At 31.1% G+C, this 22917-nt stretch overlaps 1 protein-coding gene across 1 annotated transcript; it reads left to right on the top strand.

Annotated features, from left to right (window-relative positions):
• Positions 1-2308: 2308 nt before the first annotated feature.
• Positions 2309-21031, top strand: LOC107846114 (cytochrome P450 94A1-like). Its single transcript, XM_047400284.1, has 4 exons — positions 2309-2314; positions 2930-3001; positions 9499-9588; positions 20651-21031. Exons 1-4 carry the CDS (start codon positions 2309-2311, stop codon positions 21029-21031), a joined length of 549 nt encoding a protein of 182 aa, XP_047256240.1.
• The last annotated feature ends 1886 nt before the right edge of the window (positions 21032-22917 follow it).

The raw sequence follows: 22917 nt of genomic DNA, 5'->3' as shown, positions 1-22917 counted from the left end.
ATATCAAGGATTGATTTTGATGAAACATTCTCTCCCATTGCATGCTTTGAAACGGTGAGAACTCTCTTAGCTTTTGTTGCTCAACTCTCTTGGCAAGTTTACCAATTTGATGTCAAGTTTGTCTTCTTAAATGGAGAACTAGATGAAGAAGTTTATGTTTCTCAACCTAAAGATTTTGTTATGAGCGGACAAGAAAGTAAAGTGTACAGGTTGAAAAGGGCCTTATATGGCTTAAAGTAAGCCCCCCAGGCATGGTATAGCAAGATCGACTCTTATCTCCTGGGGAATGGATTTGAAAGGAGCAAAAATGAGCCAACTCTCTATGTGAAGAAGCAAGGTAAAACTGATTTCTTAGTGATGTGTCTTTATGTAGATGATATGATTTATATGGTGTGAATCTCTTGTTGCTGAATTTAAGTCTTTCATGATGAAAAAGTTTGAAATGACTGACTTGGGGTTGTTGCAATATTTTCTTGGTCTTGAGATTAAACAAAGTTTAGATGGTATTTTTGTCTCGCAAAGAAAATATGCAACTGATCTTCTTAGGAAATTTAATATGTTGGGGTGTAAGATAGCTTCTACACTATGAATGTAAATGAGAAACTCATATCTGATGATGGTACGGGTTTGGCGGATGCTCGATGCTTTCGAAGAATAGTTGATGGTCTGAATTATTTGTCGGACACACGGCCCGACATAGAATTTCCTATTAGTGTGGTTTCTAGATTCATGCATAACCTAAAAAAGCATCATTTTGGGGTTGTAAAGCGGATTTTACGATATATTGTCGGAACTACTGATTTTAGAATTTGGTACTCTAAAACATCAGATTTTAGATTGTTTGATTTCATTGATAGTGATTATGCAGGGTGTTTAGATGACAGAGAAAGTACTTCTGGATATGTGTTCTTTCTTGGTTCACGTGTTATATCCTGGAGTTCAAGGAAGCAAGAGATTATGGCCTTGTCATCGTCCGAAGCAGAATATATTGCTGCTACTGCATCATCCTGTCTAGCGGTTTGGCTAAAGAAGTTGCTTACTGATGTCTTTCAGGAGCAGGCTACTGCAACTAAAATTTTCTGTGACAACAAAGCAACTATTGCAATGACAAAAAATTCAGCATTTCACAGTAGGACAAAGCATATTGACATTCGATACCACTTCATACGAGATCTGGTAGCAAGTGGAAGCATTGTCTTGAAACATTGTGGCACAAATGAACAAGTTGCTAATATTCTAACGAAAGCGCTTCCAGTTGGGAAGCATGAGTACTTCAAATTGCAGATGGGAGTAACAAGCTTTGAAGCAAGGGAGAGTGTTGATTAATGCTTCAAAAGCTGTCAATTAGTTCCTAGTTTTTAGCTAGTAAAAGTAGTGCTAGTTTAGTTCAGTTAGTTAGCATGATAGAAGTAGTGGGCATGTTTATCCACTAATCTTTTAGTTGCTTATTTTTATCTAATACTAGTTGGTTGTAAGTCTATTTAATATGCCACTGTTGCAGCTATTTTAATTGCAATCAAACAACTTCTGATAAATACTTTCTCTGTTTTTTACGTTCTCTTTTATATCCCAACATATTAACCATACCAATATTGACAAATGAAAATACTTAGAACCAGAGGCGGATCCAGGATTTGGAAGCTCCGGGTGCCACCCTGTTTTGAACAATAACGTATACTCCGTACAACATTTTAGAATAGTGGAGTCAATATTCACAAAGTAAACTATAATTATATATATCAACAAAAGTTGGTATAGCATGAAGGCTTGCCTAGTTGGTGTCATTAAGGTTTTTGTTAAAAGAGATCAAGGGTTCTACTTTACATAACTGCATTTTGTTTGTTAATGAGAAAGCAGAAAGTATAATGATAATAAAGAGTCCTAAGCTGGATTCGAACTCGCGCTGCTGGGTAAAACCCAGTCATCCCAACCACTTGCACCGTCAGCTCGCTTTGTAGTGTGGGTGCCATATATGCAAATATACACATAAATATATAGTGTTTCAACCGAGAAGTGCGGGTGCTGTGGCACCCCAATCCACCTACATAGATCCGCCCCTGCTTAGAACTCATATATCAAAAGAGAAGAAATTGCAGTACGTATCTTCGATCCCCTTCAAATCAGTTTCTTGTCAAAGGAAGAACACTGCACCAAAAAAAATATTTAGCACCAATTAGTTAATGGAGAAGGCTTAATTGCAGTGAAAATTATTTTTTATAGATGCAGTTATTAGTGATAATTATAATTTAGCATTCTTTGTAAATTCCCTAATGCCTATATCAACATTAGATACAGTGATAATTAACTAATGCCGGTAAAAATTTTAGCACTCTTTGTTAAAGTGTATATTTATTGCTGCTAAAAATCTTTATTGTTGTAGACTTATGTGTGTTAGTAACATAACTATCCAATATATGTTGGGTTCGAAATCGAGAGGGTGTCATGCGAAAGTTAATAGTTTGCAAACCATAAAGACGATAATTCAGATGACACAAAACTAAACTAAAAAAGCATAATATTATTTATGATTACACCAATTGACCTACATATAAAAACTAATATTAAAAAAAAAACATAAAACTGTTGGGAGAAAATCTCCCCCTAAACAAGACTTTAAACGACTATATTGTGGATACTATTGTGTTAAAGGTATGAGAAGAGGGTCTTCTATTTATAGAGTTTCAAAATCTTTCCTCTAAAAAAAGGTTTGTCAAATATGTAAGATTTTTATATTTTCCTTTTAGGAAAAGTAAAAGTAATTATGGTTACATTTATTTTCCTTCCAAAAATAATAAAACTTAATTTTGGTAAGAAAATCATTACAAAAACCCTAACAATGTATACCTCTTGATGCAATACAACAAAGCTAAGCTTTGCATTCCACATATTTGACAGTTACTCTTTTCCTTCTCATTCTCTGGGATGTTAGTTTCCATACTCGAAGCTTCCATTACTGCAGAAGCTTGAGCGTGAAGCTCACAAAGGTTGGGTAGTTGCACAGGTGAATAAGGGTACTAATCTAAATATATATCTCATATTTATTATATATATTAGTTTCAGTTTGTGCGAATTTATAAACTCGTTAGAATGATAAAGATTTTATGAAAACATGATTGTAATGAATAAGAATTAAATACGATAACTACAAACAAATCTTAATAAGGGTGACAATAAATATTTAAGATGGATTGGATACAATTTTATTATTTTATGAGCCACATGCACAGTATTTTATGAGCCACATGCACAGTGTATTTAAATTGATTGTTTATTACAAGAGCATTTTTATTGCCAAACTACAGATATCAAAATATCAAATCTTTCAAATTTCCGATTTTGAAGTTCACATCCACTAATACTAGAGAATAAATATATTGGAGACTACATCTTTAATATGTAAGGATATCTCCGCATTGTATTTTAAGATAGATAATCATACATTAATAGCTTTGTGAGAAAATTATTATTTTGTGAGGTATACGCACAATATTATTCGGTAACAATGCTTCTAACGAGTGTTTAATCTATGAAATAAGTTGCTATACAGAATTAATATAATCTAAATTGAATGTTATTACAAGAACATTTTTATTGCCAAACTATAGATAACAAAATCTCAAATTTTTCAAATTTCTGATTTTGAAGTTCACATCCACTAATACTAAAGAGTAAATATATTGGAGACCACATTTTTAATATGTAAGGATATCTCCACATTGTATTTTAAGATGGATAATCATACATCTATCTATATCTATATATTATTAAGGCCAAACTCATTGGTGGCCCCTTAAACTTGACACGAACTTTCACTTAGACATCTCAAGTGGATATTGTTCACTTTTGGCACCTCAAGTAAACATAAAGTGTGTCACTTTGACACCTTTCGACATCAGCTCTGGTGCATGGGTCACACTCACTGCCAACGTGGATTACCTGATCAATTAATTTGTGCCATCTAATTTTACATTGCCACATCATTATATATACACAAAATTAGTTTTTTTTTTAAAGGCCAAAATACGTGGCAATTACATTCAATGAATTAATGACACATGTTTTATTCCCTAAATAATTACAACCCCCACCCACCCACCCACCCACATTGTATTCTCCACCCAACTTTCTTTTAGCTTAAACCTCCATTAATGGAGATTGAACTTTTCAATAATGATAAACATACCTCCTCATTTTCTAACAATAATAGATCTACATTAATAGCTTCACGAATTTCAAATACATGATGAAAAATACGGAGAAGGATGAGGTTAGTGTTCAATTAGAAAATAAATTAATGAAAGAAAATATAAATACGAATGGGAGTTGCTTGGAACTAGAATTTTAGATACATGGGAAGCAGAGACATGGAAATTTCAGATACAGTGAATTTGAAGAATGATTTGAGAGACATGGGAAGGAGTGAAGCTGGAAGTGGAAGGAGCTAGAAAAAGAATATGGAACTGAAAAAACAATGCAAGTCTCCAATTACACAATAATAAAGCAAGAAAGAGTAAACACATGATATTGTGAGCTTGACCTCCAAAAATTAATGGAGCAAAAATTAATTGTGTTAAGAAAAAAAAATACTGAAAAACTAATGGATGGAGACGAGGATGGAAAAAAAGAGTGTGAATAATATCTTTGTTTATTTAACGGAGTGAGAAATTACTTATATTGAGTCTTGATTTATTGCTATGATGTGTAATAAATCTTGATTGTCATTGGGTTGTTGTTAGTGTGTTCATGGTGTAATGGTGGAGAGTTGAGATTAGAGGGTGTGTTCCGTTGATTAATGGAAGGAGTATTATTTGGTGTTTATGGTGTGTATTAGTTAATAGAGTGAATATTTTGTTAATGGAGTGAAATTTATTTTGATTGTTGATTTCACCTCCATTAATGGAGGTTAAGCTAAAAAATAGGTGTGGAGAAGACAATGTGGGAGAGAAGATGTAAAATTACAAAAATACTCCTAAAAATTACGAAAATACCCCTCAAACGAGCTTAAAAGCGAGTGTAATACACTCTCTTTGCTGATTCAACAAAAGGTGCCAAAATGACATATTTTATGGCTACACGAGGTGTCAAAAGTGAACAACATCTACTTGAGGTGACAAAGTGAAAGATCGTGTCAAGTTCAGGAGGCTGTCGATGAGTTTGACCTATTATTAATAAGAGAGGACAAAGCCTCTACATTAAGCCATGTGGCAGCATAGTAAAATAACATGTGAAATTTTAGGACAAAGCAGTTAGGTTAGTTATTAGTTACCTATTTTTTAATTTTACTTTTTAAATTTACTTAGGAAATTCAAATTTATATAGTTAATTAATAGTTGCAGTTTTTTAAATAGATAACTATTTTTTAAATAACTATAAAACAAACATTATTTAATTAAGAGCTCCTATTTATTTTTATAATTTTTGACCTCGGTATGTTTTTTAGATTTTGATCATTTTAAAACAACATTTAATATTTAATAATCTATCTAATAAGATTATATATAGAGAGAAATTAAAATATAAATCTTCTTTCAAAATATATAAGAAAAATATTAAAATGCACTGCCAAATGGTTGAGTTTTTATCTACACTTGGCAGTTTAAAAATCATTATCCAACAATATAGCAACTACATAATTATTTTACAAAAAAATCAAAACCTATAGTTACTTACTAATATTTAGGAATCATTTCACTTTATATAAAATAAAATAGTTAGTTTACAATAAATATAACCATGTTTTTAATTATAAATATTTATTCCATCTCTATTCTATTCTATTCTATTCTATTCTATATCTATCTATATCTAATAACCGAAGCAAACACTACCACCTGCACAAAAAAAATTATTTATTGTTGAAAATATTTTAAAAAACTATTAAAAAAGTTATTTACATTTTGTAAATTTTATCTATAAAAATATACTAACATGTTTTCTTTTCATACGAGTTGTTTGAAAACCATGACAACTTTCCTCATCTTATTCCCATTAGAAATCATAAACTTCCTACACTTTTTAATCAGTGAAATATAATTCAAAATTTCTCTTTCTTCCAGATTAGTTTCATAATTTCAATGTTAAAACTTGAAGCCACTCCATCTCTCTCTCCCTGTAGTCAATTATTTTTCTCCTCGATTGACTTTATTGGGGCTTCTCAAGTTTCCCAGCAAAAAACGAGATGAAAAATCACTCCAACTAGGTATAGTGCACTTTACTTTTCTGTTTTATGGGTTAGTAGTTTTTTTTACGTATGTGAGGGGGCTTCAAATTTGTTCTTTGTCTGGATAAATAAATTGTAAACATACTTTAATCTTGAGAGAATATAATGAATCTTTTAATGGTTCGTGTCTTTGTATTTGGTATTAAATTATTAATGGCAAGCAGATTACTTCTGTTGATGTAATTTTAAATTCTTAGATAAATTTTACACCAAGCCAAAGCACACAATTTTCTCTCCGCTCCTCTCTTGATCCAATAGTTACGCAAATACTATCATGATTGTTACCAACGAAGATAAGCTTCATCCAAAGATCTTCAGAAATTGAAACATGTTTGATTACGAATGACAGTTCATATGCGTCCAACATAAATCTGGTGCATATCATTTTGAATTTTCCAGGAAAAGAACCAAACTGCATAAGATCGATATCAACGTTTTTGCCTTTCGGATATCTCTCATAGGTAAAAATGTATCTATCTTATTACGCTTAATCTAGATTTGGTACTATGAAGCATTTTCTATTTGAGCTCACCTGCTACAAAGCATGTCAACTTCAATATCTAGCCCACAAATGTAGGAGTCTCTTTCCTTTCTTTTAGCCTAATCATAACATGTAATGAGATATGTTTTGTACTAATAAAAGGTGCATGTTTTTATTTAGAGTATGATATTAAATCTTGAAAATGACAAACTTTTCAGTTTCTTGGGACAAATCATGGTACTTGAAGAGGTTTTGAAATTAGAAAGGAGTGAATGTAAGATTGTATACTTATTACGTCCTACGAAATATACATATTATAAAAGTTACTTCTTATCATTGAGCAAGGGTTATGTCCTGATGTATTTTGCAGGGATTATATAGAGACTTAAGAGGACTTTATTAAAATTACATTTAGTGGAAAACGTGGTGATTTTTTAAGAATTGCTGCAATTCCATGTTTGGGATTCTTATCTCCTCATAGTTTATTACAAATGTTCTCTGTGGTAGTGTTGGACTTGATCTTGATGGTAAAAAATAAAGTTTTGTAAACGAAACAATTTACAGTCACTATAACTCCATCACATAAACTCCGTTGATTATTATAGTTGAATGGAACTAAAAAAAAATAAGTGTTGATGTGTATGTATTTTATCGAATTGATGTACTATGACAGATTGAAGGGTTAAGATTTGCATGTGATAAACAAGTTACAATGAATATTTCAGGTATGAAAAAAGGCATCTCGATGCACTAAAGAACCTGCTATGTGCGGAATTCAGAAAAGGATCGGTCCATAAGGGTCTATGTCCTGGAAGTAAATTGCATTTACCTAACTCTTGCTTTTCACCCTTCTACTGCATGAATACTAATGAATCTGTCAAGTTATTATGACAGTCATATAGTAGGTGAAGGATTGAAAGCATAGAAGAAGGAGCCAAACCACAAGTAGATCAAAATCAAGTAAAGGAGGAGCTTAAGGTGAAAGAGTAAGCAAATGAATTCAGGTCAACTAGGTTATTTCCAGCATGTTTGTGCTATTAAGAATAAGATAGTACAATATTGATTTTGTCGCACAAGAAAAAATAATCATGACATAAATGATAAAAAAAATCTAATGGAATTTGAGTTGATTCTAAAGAACAAAAGCGTTAGTTAACATTCTACTCTTGCTCTTACTAAGTAAGGTTTTACTTAGTCTTCATTATGGTCCCTCTATAAAAACTGCTCATATAGATACATAATACCAATGATACAACTGGAGGGTCCAATTAATGTTGTGTTTGTTGATGTTGGTCATTTTGCTACCAAATAGTGTAGAGTGAATTCAATGTTTGAAATTCAATCTTTGCATAGTTTCTATTATTCATATAACTGAATAATAGTCAATGTCAACTTTGGTATGCTGCTATTATACTTGAGTTACATGAATATTCGTGGTTTTTGAATTTCTATCATAATATTCATTTGTGGATGTTCGATACTATAGGATGTTTTTTTAGTCAAGCAAAAGATTCTGATACCATTAGCTAAAAAGTTCCATTGGATTATTTTATGACACGTCTACTTTCGATCTTTTCTGTTTTATTCAAATTTTCTGTATGAATATAATTATTTTGATTAGATAACTTCACGATGTGAACTTTTTGGTTTTTCAGTATAACAAATGCAGTAGTTCTAATTTACATGTGAGCAGGTGCTTCCTTTGAAATTATAATAAGGAGGATACAAACCACATATGGTCCATTATTTCAAGGATGATCATATTGAGTAATTTTATTTTCAATAATCTTGAAGCCGATTTTGTGAAGTCTGGATCTTCTAACCAGCAACCACCATGCTAGAAGCTGAAAGAAACAACAGAGAGAAGGGCAGTGTGATGACCCTTCAGGTCATTTGTCGTGTTCTTGGTTATTTTTGCTGATAAAGCTCCTCCATAGCCGTCCCAAGTTATTAGTGACTTGCTGGAACTGATAGTTCGGTTAACTGACGGTTCGTTTGATTTTTAGAAACACTTTTCCAATTTGAAGTCTTCGTCGATTCCAAATGGCCGCTGAGCGAAAAATTTAGTAAAATAATTTCGGATGCAAATTTCGACTACGCCAACAGCTATGTAATATCGATTTTAGGATAGATAGACCCTTGGTTCAGTTCCCACAACACCCGAACTCATTTCGACCCATTAGTTGAAAAAGTCAAAAATTAAAATATATGGGTGTGGGACTTACAAGTGACCTAAATGACCTTGAATGGAAAATTTGACTTCACCAATGCGTCCGGAATATCGAATTTAGTGGGGTTACATAGTTTGTTTGTGAAAAACAGAGTCTGAATGAGTCCGGGAGGTCAAAAATAAGTTTTGACCTTGCGGGCCCATCTAAAATCGTATAAAAGGGGTCTTTTTGGTAGATTTTAGGCATTCTTCATTTCTATTATAACCCTAGCAGCCATAGGAGATTGGTGACTCAAAAATTGGTCTCGTGGGTTGATTAGGAGTTTAGTAACTTGTGTAATCCATTCTTTTGCTACAAATCTAAGGTAAGAATTCTTCTAATTTGAGATTGATTTCATGATTTCTTGACTCAAAACCTTAAATCATTGTGGGTCAATTGTAACCTCAAAATGGAGTGATTGACTCAAATTACTTGAAGGTTTTAACTCCCTAAAGATAATTAGGCTGTGGGTTGATCTTGGAAACTCCTTTCCAAGGGTGAAACCTGATTGGGGCTTTGGTGTCCATTTGAAACCCATGGCACAATGGTGCTATAATGGGTATTTTCATTCTTGTTATAATGCTTAGATTATATTGTTGATAGCATTGCTTGTGGAAGGGGAAGCTTCTCGAAAAGGAAAGGAAAGCATGTTGGTTCGTGAGTTGCTTGGATTCAAGGTAGGTTAGGCTTACCTGTAGTATAAATTGAGCTTATTTGTAATGTAATCATTGATATCTTGCGAGATTGGACAGGGAATTTAGACGATAGTTGATTAAATGGTGAACTTGGGATTCATTAATTGCTATAGGCCATGGATTTGTAAGGTATGATACTTGATCCTTAGTCTAGGACCTTGGTTAGTCTAATTGTGGTCTCATGACTAGTGTGAGAACACTATAGTTGTTCTAAATAGATATGAATGGTATACTTCTCTACCCTTAGGGGTGTATTAACTTATATAATGCCTAGATAGGAGATGACCTTGGTGTTGGGTTGAGTTAGGAAGGATTCTTGAAGAGACTTTCCCTATAGAACTAGAAAGGAATTGTAAGCCCTTATGGTGAGGTATGGATGACTTAGCCTAATTCCGAGTAAAAGTTAGACATGTGTTAGTAAGCTTGACATTCTCGGAATTTAGAAGTGGAACTTGACCCACCTTAAGTTTGAACTAAGTAAATTAGAACGCCTGAACTCTCATCAAATATTTTTACTTGGTTCATTTGGATCTGTACTTTTATGCAGTGGAATACTGACCTAGGGTGAAGCTTGATTTTTGATTCTGTTGTATGCTGAAAATGTGAGCTTTGCAATTTGGTCTTCTCTGTACACGAGAATTGTGTGTTGATACCTACTGTAGTATTTTAAGCATGTATAATTCCACATGAAATCGGTGGTTAATGGTCTCCCTAACAAGCATGCGAAATCGACCCACCCTGCTCCATGATACATTTGTCCCTATAATGTAGATATCATTCACGTTCTTGCCTCTTAGCATGTGTTATTATGGAACAGTTTACCTACAATGAAACATATGGTATCTTTGAGACAATTGTCTTTGTACTTTCATGAAAAGACGAGTCCTTGTTCTCCTCCACTAAACCTTGTTGCATTCATAGAAAACTCCATATAATTGAAATCAACATTTCTCAATTGCTTTGCCTTGGTAGCATGTGGAATATGTTGTTATTGAAATGATGTTTCTGAAAATATAATAAAAGGATGACTATTCTCTTGACCACTGAAGGGTGTTTAAATCTTGATGAAAGTGGTTTAGAGCATGAATTTGTGATGTTATGATATGACCGGTTCGAGTCCGGAGGAATATGTGATATTATGATGATGCCCGATTCAAGTTCGAAGGAATTTGTGATATTATGATGATGTCCGGTTCTAGTCCGGAGGAATATGTGATGTTATAATGATGCTCGGTTCGAGTCCGGAGAAATTTGTGATATTATAATGATGCTCGGTTCGAGTCCGGAGGAATGTTGATATTATGATGATGCCTGATGAATTCGGAGGAATATGTTGATATTGTGATGATGCCCGGTGAATCTGGAAGAGGTAAAAATATTATGATGCCATGTGGGGCAAATTTACTTATATGCATTGATATTTGTAAGGTTAGGCCGTGTGAGGCCAACCGCCTATGTGCTTGAATCATGAGGTCTCTCTTGATAAATTGTTATTCGTTTCTTGTTCCAAATCACTATATAAGAGGTGTGACTCTTGTTGATGCTAAATTAGCTACTAGAGAAAATTTATGCCAAATATTGAGTTAAGTCTTAGCGTTATGTGTAAACTTGCATAAAAATTCAGGGGCTAACCTAATATGTATACTTGACTCGAATAAGATGTTATATTATGAAATCTTGCCTAGTAAGGTGACTTATGCAATAATTAGCTACTTCTAAAATATATGATTATTATTTGAAACCTACAAACCTAGTAAACTAGTTGGTGGACTTTACTTAATTAAAATATGGAAACTAGTCCTTAAGGTTGTGACAAGCTTAGTGATGATGGATTTAGTATTGAGTGATGGTTAGTTAAATTATCTCCTAACATGTGAAGTTGAGATGACTTAGTTGATAACTCATGTCATGATGATGCTAGTTAAAGAATGTCATTATGATAGTTGAATGACCTATACTATGGGTAGCTTGTAGTTTTCCCAATTTGATGACTAGTGATTTTAAGACTTGTAATCTTTTGACTTTTGAAAAAAATAAGGTTAATTAGTATGGACTTTGCGGTATTTTTTTCAATGAATTATAGAATTAATGATTACATGCCTATGCCGACAATGTTGCTTTCTTTATGTTGAATTACGGCATGGATATTTGAAAGTGGATTTCAGTAATGAGCCATGGCGGGGTTGTGCTACCCGCGGTTTTCGGTAAATTGATAAAGTAGTTGTGCTTTATTGTATTATTGGTTGTATTCTTTTGTGTACTCTCCGGTGGTATGGAACGCCGTGATGAGTTCTTTGTTGTGCTCTTTTTTGTGTACTTTTCGGCGGTATGCGACATCGTGGTAAGTTCTTGTGTTTATGTTCTAAAGATGGTTGATGATGATTATGGCAAGTAGATTCTTTGCGATTGTGTATATGGCTTTATGTTTTCAAAATGAGTATGTTATGTAGATTATGGAGTATATAGAGATAGTATGTCATGTAATTGCTTTAGTAGTATAAATGTTGTTACAGTGGTATCAAAGAAGATTCGGGTTCGATCCTATCCCGTGACTTTAAGATTATTGTCTTACTTTATATCGTACTTACAATATATTTGTCAGTCGGTCGATGATGCCTACTGAGTACCCGAGTTTTGGTACTCATACGTGCAGACCCAGGTCCTAGTTACCGCCGTTGAGCTAGTTCGTGTGAGTTGACTATTTGGAGACAGGGTGAGCTCTTGGAGATCGATTTGCCCTCTTTCCCCTCTATCCTTATTTGTCTTTTACTTTCGAGACAAATATATGAGATTATTTAAGACATTTTAGATTCAGAGATTGTAAATTTCTCTTGTCAAGTTTAGAAACTCTTGTATTAATACTATCAGGTCATGGGATTTGTGTTTGAATATCGGTTGTCCTTAGTTGTGAAATGTTGTTGTTATATATTGTGTTCATACATAGAGTCCATATTGGACGTTCTTACCGAGATAACCCATTGTCATAACTCTGGGTTACGGTATCGGCTTACCTACTAGTGGGATGTGCTACAGCAAAATGCATATATAGATAATGCATATATAGCTACATAATATATCATAGCTAAATATGTAAAGTTTCATAGCTAAACACTTTAGCCACAATTCTTTTTCCGTAGCATTCGTAGCAAGAAGTGAAGTAACTAAAAGTTAGCTATAGATTTTTCATGATTTGTGGCTAAGGACAAATACTTACAGCTATGAAAAAGTTATGTTGTAGCTGTGATGGTAAAAACAAAAAATCTTGCTACAAAATATATACTTATAACAAATAATTTTACTCTTTGCCATGACAATTAGAACCGGTAGCAATTTTTTATATTATAGCAACAATATATTCTACTGTGGCAAAAGACTTTGCTACGAAAATTCAAAATTTGTGACTAATTTATGTTTTAGTCTCATAATAACAATCCTTACATTTAGCTACGTGTTAGAAAATTCGTAACTATAAAATGAAGCATTTGCCACAAACATTTTGTACATAGCTAAGAATTCATTCATTTTACCACGAAATATATAAATTATAGCTGCTTTTTAATTTGCTATGAAAAATGAATATGTATAGTCATATTTTTTACAATTATATAAAGCTACAAAAATTTGTTGCTATAAATTGAAGAATATTTTCATAAATATTATTAATTACAAGAATTTCTATAATATAGATAAAAATATTTTTTAAAAAATCAACAATTCCATTACTACAAATGAAAAAAACTTCTACAAACTTTGTCAATGAGAAAAGTTACATAATATAGCTACAAATTTAGTTTTGAGATTCTAAAGCAATTGACAAATTACTTATAATTACATGTTACAATTTTGAGAATAGTCACAATATAGAATTCTTTTGAGACGCCATTTTGTAAGAGTCCAAAGCAACATCGTCTACTATCTCTTCTTTTGTAGTCTTCAAAAGCACCTCAACTTGATCAACAACCCTCTTAATGTATCATTTATATGCTCTTATTCCATTAGTATGTCTATCAATAATGGTAAAGTACTTTAGCACCAAGAACGTTAATAACAACTAATTATATATGCAAGTGTGTGTGTATATAGAACTTCAAGGAGAAAAATATATTTCTTAGGTAATTCTTTTACTAAAATTTTTAACAAATACAAATAAGAAAAATACAAAGCAATCAAACAAGTAAACAAATCTGTAGATTTTTTAAACTTCTTAAAACATAAAGATATAAATTTCAAATTTCAATACAATAACAAAAATATGTTCAATGTAATCTCATAAGCAATAGATATTAATTTTTAAACTCACGGACAAAATATTACCTTCAAATTAACAAGAATATATACAATCCAATACGATACTCATATTGTGAAACTTACTTCATCTATTTAGAGAATTCATGTTGTAAAACCTACAAAAGAAAAATTAAATATTAATCAATTATACATCATAAAAATACCAAACAAAATTGAAAAGAAATAGTTAGGGACACAAAGCATGGAGGGAGGAGAGGGAAAAGGGAGTGTTGTGTTTGTTAAGTGGGATTAGGGTTATTTAATGAAAAATTAGGTTTTAAAATTTTGGACCAATTTTTCATTTTTGGGGGAAGATTTTGGGTGGATATAAATGGGAAGAAATTTTGGGGTTTGTGTGGCGGTTGATTTTTTTCTTTTGGCCAATTGGCTTTTGCTTTTCTTTACCTTTTTTATTTTCGTAAAATTGTTTTCCTTTTCCTAATATACTAAAATGCATATTTTTTTGCTTTCTCTTTTACATAGGCTATTAATATTATGTAAATACCTAATATAACAATTGTACCTTTAAAAAAAAAACATAACAAAGAAAATTATTTAATGAGAATATATGCTTTCTTTTATGTTAGTAGAGAAAGTCAATGATTTATGGGACATAAATAATTCTAAATATTTTATTTCTTTTCAACTTTTTTCGCTATGATATTGTTAGTTTTTTTTTATGTACTCTCACATTTCAATAAATTCTTAATTTAATAATATTCACTTATAGTGAGGATTATTTTGTAATACTTTTTTTAGTTTGAATTATAAATACAATAATTATATGAATTTAAAATAATTTTTTTACTATTGAAGTAGAAATAAGGTATGTATATATATTCTACTCTTTTCCGAACTTCACTTTGTGATTATATTGGATATGTTTTTTTTGTGATTGTATATGAATTTTAAAATGAACTATATAAATTAGAATGTCAAATTTAAAATAAAATAAAATAATCAATATAAGAAAATTTATCTAATAATTTATGTAGAATTGCAAAAGAATATTTGTAATGATGAATGTCAATTACCATAGATTCAAGTTTGAAAATCATTTTAAAATAGAAAATTCAAAAAAAAAATGTCAATTCATTTTTTTTTTTTACAGTAACAACGTGAATCAAATTAATGGTAAAATACTCTATTATGGTGGTTTCATACTTTAACAATATTAGATTATTTCAATTTAAATTTAAACAAGAATATGAATTTTACATTACTATTTTTTGTATTAACTAAAAATATAAAATTATATGAACTTAAAATGAGTAGTGTAAGTTAAAATGCCAAGTTTAAAATAGACAAAATCATATAAACTAAAATTGTCAATATTCGAAAATCTATCTAATTTATTTATAAGACGGGAAACAATATAAATGCAAGTTTCATCACCAAAAAAAAAATTTCAAGTTTGAAAATTATTTTACGATAGATTTCTTTTTAAAACAAAAATTTAATTCAATTTATTTTTATGTAAACAATATGTATTCAAATTCAAATTAAAGTGTTACATTATTGTGGAATCATAGTCCATAACATCCAATTATTTCAATTTGAATTTAAATAGAAATATGAATTTTGAATTGAAGCTTTTTAGTTTGAATTTAAAATTTAAATAATTATATACATTATATGGCTTAAAAATTCAATTTTAGAGTAGAATATGTAAAAATAAAATAAAACTTTCAATAATAGAAAATTCAAAAGAAACTCATATTACATATTTTAAGGAGGGGGCCTAAAATATCCTTCGAGTATTGAAAATAATCGTAAAATATCCTTCTTCTACCTTTGGGGTCTAAAATACCCTTTCATCCACCTATATGACTCTATTTTACCCTCTTTTTAACAAATTCTTTTTTTTTAAATAGTATTTTTATTTAATACGTGACAATTTTTTATTGGTTGAAATTTAATTAATTAAAAACTTAAAAATCATCCCCAAACCCAATAAATAAGTTCAAACTCAAATGAAATTTCTTGATGTGTCCATGAATATTTTTTTTTAAAAAAAATAAGTTCATAAATATTAAAAAACAAATTGCACTTATTTTAAAACTATAAAGTATCAAATATAAATAAATTTCTTTACAAATTTAAAAAAAAATTGATTGTATATATTTTTTCCCAAAACAGTACAATTAACATTTAAAATAATATGTTGCAATACGATAAAACATTAACTTGATATGTTTAAGAAGTTAACTAATAATAAGTTTAAGGTTATAAGTATGTACATTACTTTTTCTTTTCTTTTTTGTATGTTGTTTTGTTATTTGAAATTTAATTGATTTTTATACACACTCCTATTTACTTAAATTATATTTGAAATTTAAAAGTAAGATCATATAAAATCGAATCAAGTTGAAAGATAAACTCCTCTAATTACATTTAGTTTTTAAAAGTATTATTTCAAAACATTAAATTCAAATCAAGTAATAATTCTAAAAATAGGGATGGAGTTTGATTGATAGTAAGTTTTTTTTTAAATTTGGCATGATTAGTTTATTGAAATAAACATGATCAAACATTTATCTAAGTTATATTTAAGACTTACAAATTGTAAAATTGAATTAAATCAATCAATTAATATCTTAAGCCACATCAGAATTGTAAATATATTATTTTGGGTGAAATAAATTTGAGTCAAATAATAATTTTGGAAGTACTTGACTGAGATTAAGATTTAGTAAGACTAAATGAAATTATTTTTAAGTTCAATATAATTAATTAATCCAAATTAATTAGAAATTAATATTTATTGAATTTATACTTAAAATTCGCAAGTAGTCAAGTAATATTGATTCGAATTAAACGATTAATATCTCTAATTATACTAAATTAGTTTTGCAATAACAAATTTCAGCTTGTGAAATCTAATTACTTACTACAAAATTTTATAATAATATTAAATTTGTGGCCATATCATTTAGTCATGATAAATAATTACTCCCCCGTTCCAAATAAGTGTTTTAACATTTTTTATTTTGTTTTCAAATATGTTATGTTTTAGATAATTAATAAGACATTAACGACGTTCTTTCAATTTTATCCTTCTTTAAATTACATAAATAAGAAATTATTAAAGAATTACACACCCTTCAAGGTATTTATCAATGATACATTACTAAAAGTATCTTTAATTTATAGGAATGAATAGTTTTATTAAGGGGCGTGCCCAAACTAAAAGTATCACTTATTTAAGAATGGAGAGAGTATAGTTATTATTACTCTAACAATTGTCACGATTTTTTGAAACTCAAAGCCAAAATATTTATTAGCTATAATATTTTATTTTAAATAATCCTTTTTAATGGCTAAATAATCATTATTGCTACGAGAAGTTAAACACATTACAATTAGTAATTAGCTACTGAATTTTATTATAGCAAAAACTCCATGGATGTATATTTAACTTATTGCACTAATTTTTTGGAATTTGAAGCAAAAATAATTTAGCCACAATATTTAATTTCAAATAATTTACTATGGCTAAAGATTACTATTGCTACAATAAATTTCATTTGTGGCAAAAATTAATAATTAGCTATGAAAGTATGTTATAGAAAAAAAAAAATATGCCTATATCATTTAACTATTGCCACAAAGTTTTATGACTTGAAGCTAAAAAAAAAAAATATTTAGCGACAATATTTTATTTAAAATATTTTATTGTGGCTAAAAGCTTACTATTGCTAAAATTTATTCATGACAGTTTTACTCAAGTGGTGGCATTTAAGAATTACCAGTATCATTAAGATGTTTCTAGATGTGGTGGCAATTGATGCATTGAAGCAAATGTAATGTATCGTGATTTTGTATTAAAGCACTTTTAAGGTCATTTTAGAGTTCTTCTCGGTGGAATATTTGAAGTAGGGAAATGCATAAAAGAAAGAAGAGAGTACATATGGGTGGATGGGAGATATGGTTGAGTTCATTTCATCAAAGTCAAAAGACAATACTAGCTTCTGTTATTTTTGCTCTTTAAATGTTTGTATGTAAATTAATTCTCTCAAAAATTGGTGTGTATATAGACTAAATAGCACGTATTACGATTTAATTACAAGTTTGTCATTTGACAATGTAATTTAAATATTATTGTGGCTTTGCTATGTAAGGCAATAGATTCATATTGATGAGTATTAATTATAATGAAAGCTAATAAATGATATTTATAGTTGTAAGGCGTAAACTAATAAATAAATGTAATTCAAATGAGTGGTTGTAGAATTTTAAACTTCCATAAAGTTTAAATCTATAATTTTAGTTGTTAAATAGTAAACAACTAATAAATAAAAATAAAGAACATAAATTTATTAACGTGTATATAATTTATCATAATTCTTTCTCTATCATTTGCGTATGTAAACTAGTTAATTGCTTTACGAGATCAGTGTGCAAAATGGTAAATGGAGACGAAAGAGCTTTAAATGCAATTGTTGTCATATTAATCATTAATCCCTATCATTGTAATGGTTACACGTAGACGAATTGAGAGGTTTGAGTTTGATTTAAAGCGAATAATATCACACCAAATAAGAATTTCTGATCACTTATCAAGCAAAGGCTGCATACACACCAAATAAGAATTTCTGATCACTTATCAAGCAAAGGCTGCATAATTATTTGTGCACTTTGTTGGGTTCGAAATCGAGAGAGAGTCATGCGGAAACTTAACGTTTGCAAACCTTGAGACAATAAATCAGACGACAAAGAGAGCAATACAAAAAAAAAGCATAAAATTGTTATATGTTTTGGCCAATCGTCCTACATATTATAAAACCTAATATCAAAAACATTAAACCTATTGGGTGAAATCTCCCCCTAAACAAAGACTCTTTAATGACTACAGTGTGGATGCTATTGTGTTATGGTATGAGAAAGGATCTTTTATTTATAGATGTCCAAAACCTTTCCTCTAAAAAATAGGTTAGCCAAATATGGAAAAGAATTATATTTTTTCTTCCAGGAAAAGTAAAAGTAATTATGGTAACTTTTATTTTCCTTCTAAGAAAAAGTAAAACTTAAATATAGTAAGAAAATCAGGGAAAAAATCCTAACAAATCTCCCATTTTTGACTTGATTTTCTTAAAAATATTCTTGATCCTTCTTTTTCTTGTGCATGATCCTCGTTCTTCATATATATTCTTCATATATCATTGTTGTTTGACATGCTTTAAAAATTGAAGCTTCTGGGTTAAAAGTACATGAGCCCTTTTCGAGTTAAAAATATTGGAGCCCTTTTGCAGGATTAAAAGTGAGCTTTATTTTCAAATATGTGACAACAGGATTGTTGAAAATATGATTAACAATTATCTCCACATGTAGCTTTTGAACATATATCTTCATTATCATCAAATTGATTGCAACTTTATTCAACAATTGGACCATCGATTTATTGAACCGTGGGCTTTGATACCATTTGTTGGGTTCGAAATTGAGAGTGCGTCATGCAGAAGCTTAATGTTTGCAAACCTTGAGACAATAAATCAGACGACCAAAAAATAATACTAAAAAAACATAAAATTATTATATGTTTTGGCCAATCGACCAACATATTGTAAAACCTAATATCAAAAACATTAAATCTATTGGGAGAAATCTCCCCCTAAACAAAGACTCTTTAATGACTACATTGTGGATACTATTGTGTTATGGGATGAGAAGGGGTCTTCTATTTATAGATGTCCAAAACCTTTCCTCCAAGAAGGAGGTCAGCCAAATATGAAAAAGAATTATATTTTTTCTTTCTGGAAAAGTAAAAGTAATTATGGTAACTTTTATTATAAATGTTCAAAACCTTTCCTCCAAGAAAAAGGTTAGCCAAATATAAAAAAGAATTATATTTTTTTCTTTCAGAAAAAGTAAAAGTAATTATAGTAACTTTTATTTTCCTTCTAAGAAAAAGTAAACTTAAATATAGTAAGAAAATCAAGGCAAAAATCCTAACACACTTCCCAAGGTAAGCAAAGACCATCACCATCTTTTATTTTCATTTAAAATTGTAGTTGAAAGCAGCAATACCTTAATTTCTCTTGTTGTCATTTGTGACAATTGTAGTTGAGATCAGAGAGATATTATTTTTAGCCTCAATTGGTTCTTTTTGCACAATGTGTTATCCACTGTGTATAACTATATACTCAAAATGAGTTTAGGTTTTATGCAACGTAAGTGAAATTATATTAGTTAGATCTATGTTAGCCATGGATATAGAGTCGTGCTACTATTTGGTGTTTTCTACTTTTGTGGGGTTGTTTTTTCTTTCTTTATTATTTGTCGCTTCAAGGAAGAATTAGTTTTACCCCAAATCGTATTCCTTAATTGGTTCCTCATTGGAATTCATAAGAAATCGCAAGCGGATTATCCAGTGGACTAGTGAAATATTCGACAAATTATCTTCCTCCACATATACACTTGAATTGCCCTTAGGAAGACATGTCGTATGCACTAAAGATCCTTCCAATGTCAAGCATATTGACAAGATGCGCTTCAATAACTACCATAAAGAGAGGATATTCATAGAAGCTTTATCAGACTTATTTAGGAAGGGTATTTTCCTCTCTGATGGCTCGGAGTGGAAGTCACAAAGACAATTTTTTTGCCATGATTTCGATCCTAAAGAGTTTCATGCTTATTTGTAGTAGAGGAAGAACTCTCGGGTCGTCTTGTCCCCTTTTTAAGTAATGCAGAAAAAACATCTACAATTGATCTCCAGGATACATTTTGTCGATTCACATTTGATTTTGTATGTTAGATCAGGTCTGGGTTTAATCCTGAGCATTTATTACTTTCTCTGCCACCAACCCCTCTTGCTGACGCTTTTAAAACTGCAGTAAATTTGAGCACTTTTAGGTATAGTACCTTACCGTTGATGTGGAAGGCCAAAAAGTTCTTCAATACAGAGTCCGAGAAAACACTCGCGCTTATGGTTGATGAACTTCACAAATTCCTGGGTAATATTATTTCGAAAAAGAAGGAAAGATTTGTCGCGTGGGAGGACTTGAAGGACAAGGACGTGTCTGCAAGGATAGTGAGAAGGGCACAAGGTGAACAACTAGACGAAACATTTCTGGTTAATACAATCGTTAGCTTTGTCCTGGCTGGACAGGACACAATTTGTTCGGCTTTAACATGATTTTTTTGGTCAGCCTCGAGTAACCAGAATGTAGAAAAAGAAATTGTGAGAGAAATTAAACAAAAGGATGGATGTCTGAGGGACATGGTTTACACACATGCCTCCATATATGAGTGCATGAGACTCTTCCCACCCATTCCACTATATTAAAAAGAAGCAGTGGAAGATGATGTTTGGTCTGATGGAACAAAGGTGAAAAAGGGGACGAGCATAATCTACCACATATTCGCTATGGGTAAGTCATAAGAATTGTGGAGCTCAAATTGGGCTGATTTTCGTTCTGAGAGATGGTTGGAAAGAAGAAAAAGTGGCACATCAAATGGCGATGATGGAAATTTCATCGCGAGAGACCCTTTCACATATCCGGTGTTTCAAGTAGGGCCAAGGACTTGTTTAGGAAAAGAAATCGCGGTCGTGCTGATGAAGATGGTAGTTGCCACCATTCTAAAGCGCTTCCTGTTATTTTATGGTGTATTTTCTGGTACAAGATTCTGTATTTAGGCACAACAACTTCAACTCTAGTTCAAGTTTAAAACAAGAACACTATGAAGTACAAAAACACCCTCAACACAAGATCAAAGTGATCTTTCTAAGAAGTGTGTTTTATTTTTTCAGAAATTAAGATGAAACAGAAATATAAAGCCAAGTCACCCGACTTCACGGAGTGTCCTTAAGGAATAATTTCCCTCACTGTATCTGAGGTTTTGAAATCTTTCTCCCAGGATAAAATGACTTTCAATCCAACTATAGTGGTACCTCAAATAATTGGATTCGTCAAAATCCCCCACATGAATGGGGAATGGTTATTTATTTATAAAATTTTACGGAATCATCAAGAAAAGACTGTTTGCATCTGGATAAGTGGGTTTTCTTTTGAACTTTCTGTAGTGAACATGCATCGGATGTACTCGGTCAATCGATAGATTTGATATCTTTGAATCGTCGAGCTTTAATATACACTTAGACAACACATGTCACACAATCAGGATTTTACCATTTATGGTTCTCACGGTTTTGTTCTTTTCAGCCATGAACACGTCCTGGATTCATGAGAGCTTAGAGAATAGGACTTTACTAATATTCTCCTTAAAGCGGCTTTCACTTTTCACTCACATAGATTATTTCTAAACTTTCCATCCCATAGATTAAACTATTTGATCAAATCTATCAAATTTAGATAATCATTAAAAGACTTCTCACCTTAAGTCTTATCCTTGTTTACTAAACATTCTCTACATCATGAGAATGGATTGGTATTTTGACAATGTTGAACCTGTCAGACACAACTTTGTTTGATCTCCTTGAACCTAGCTCTTGGGATCTCCAGTCTGCTAGGTAGAGTTACTGCCATGCTGACTTGTCCTAGGCCTTAAACCCATTCCCTTGGATGTCTTTTCCACTCCTTCTCTAGATAGGCCTTTTGTAAGTGGATCCGACACATTATCCTTTGACTTCACATAGGCAACAGTGATAATTCCACTAGAGAGAAGTTCTCTAACGGTATTTGTCTCCGTCGTATGCGACGAGATTTACCGTTGTACATCATGCTCCCTGCCCTACCTATTACTGCTTGGCTATCACAGTGTATACATACTGGTGCTACTGGTTTGGGCCAATAAGGAATATCTTTCAAGAAATTCCTGATCCATTTTGCTTTAAAATATTTCAAGTTGGGTTTCCTTCTTTTTCATTTCTCATAAGAAATTGATTGTGTCTTACTATGGGGAACTCTATTGAGTATACGATTGGTTGTAAGGATAGCCTCCCCCCATAAGTTTTGTGGTAAACCGGAACTTATAAGTAAGACATTCATCATTTCCTTCAAAGTTTTATTTTTTCTTTCCACAATTCCATTAGATTGAGGTGAATACAGGGCCGCAGTTTGA

Source organism: Capsicum annuum, chromosome 11 (genome assembly GCF_002878395.1).
Source record: "Capsicum annuum cultivar UCD-10X-F1 chromosome 11, UCD10Xv1.1, whole genome shotgun sequence".
NCBI lineage: Eukaryota > Viridiplantae > Streptophyta > Magnoliopsida > Solanales > Solanaceae > Capsicum > Capsicum annuum.
This window is presented reverse-complemented; position numbering and strand designations above follow the sequence as displayed.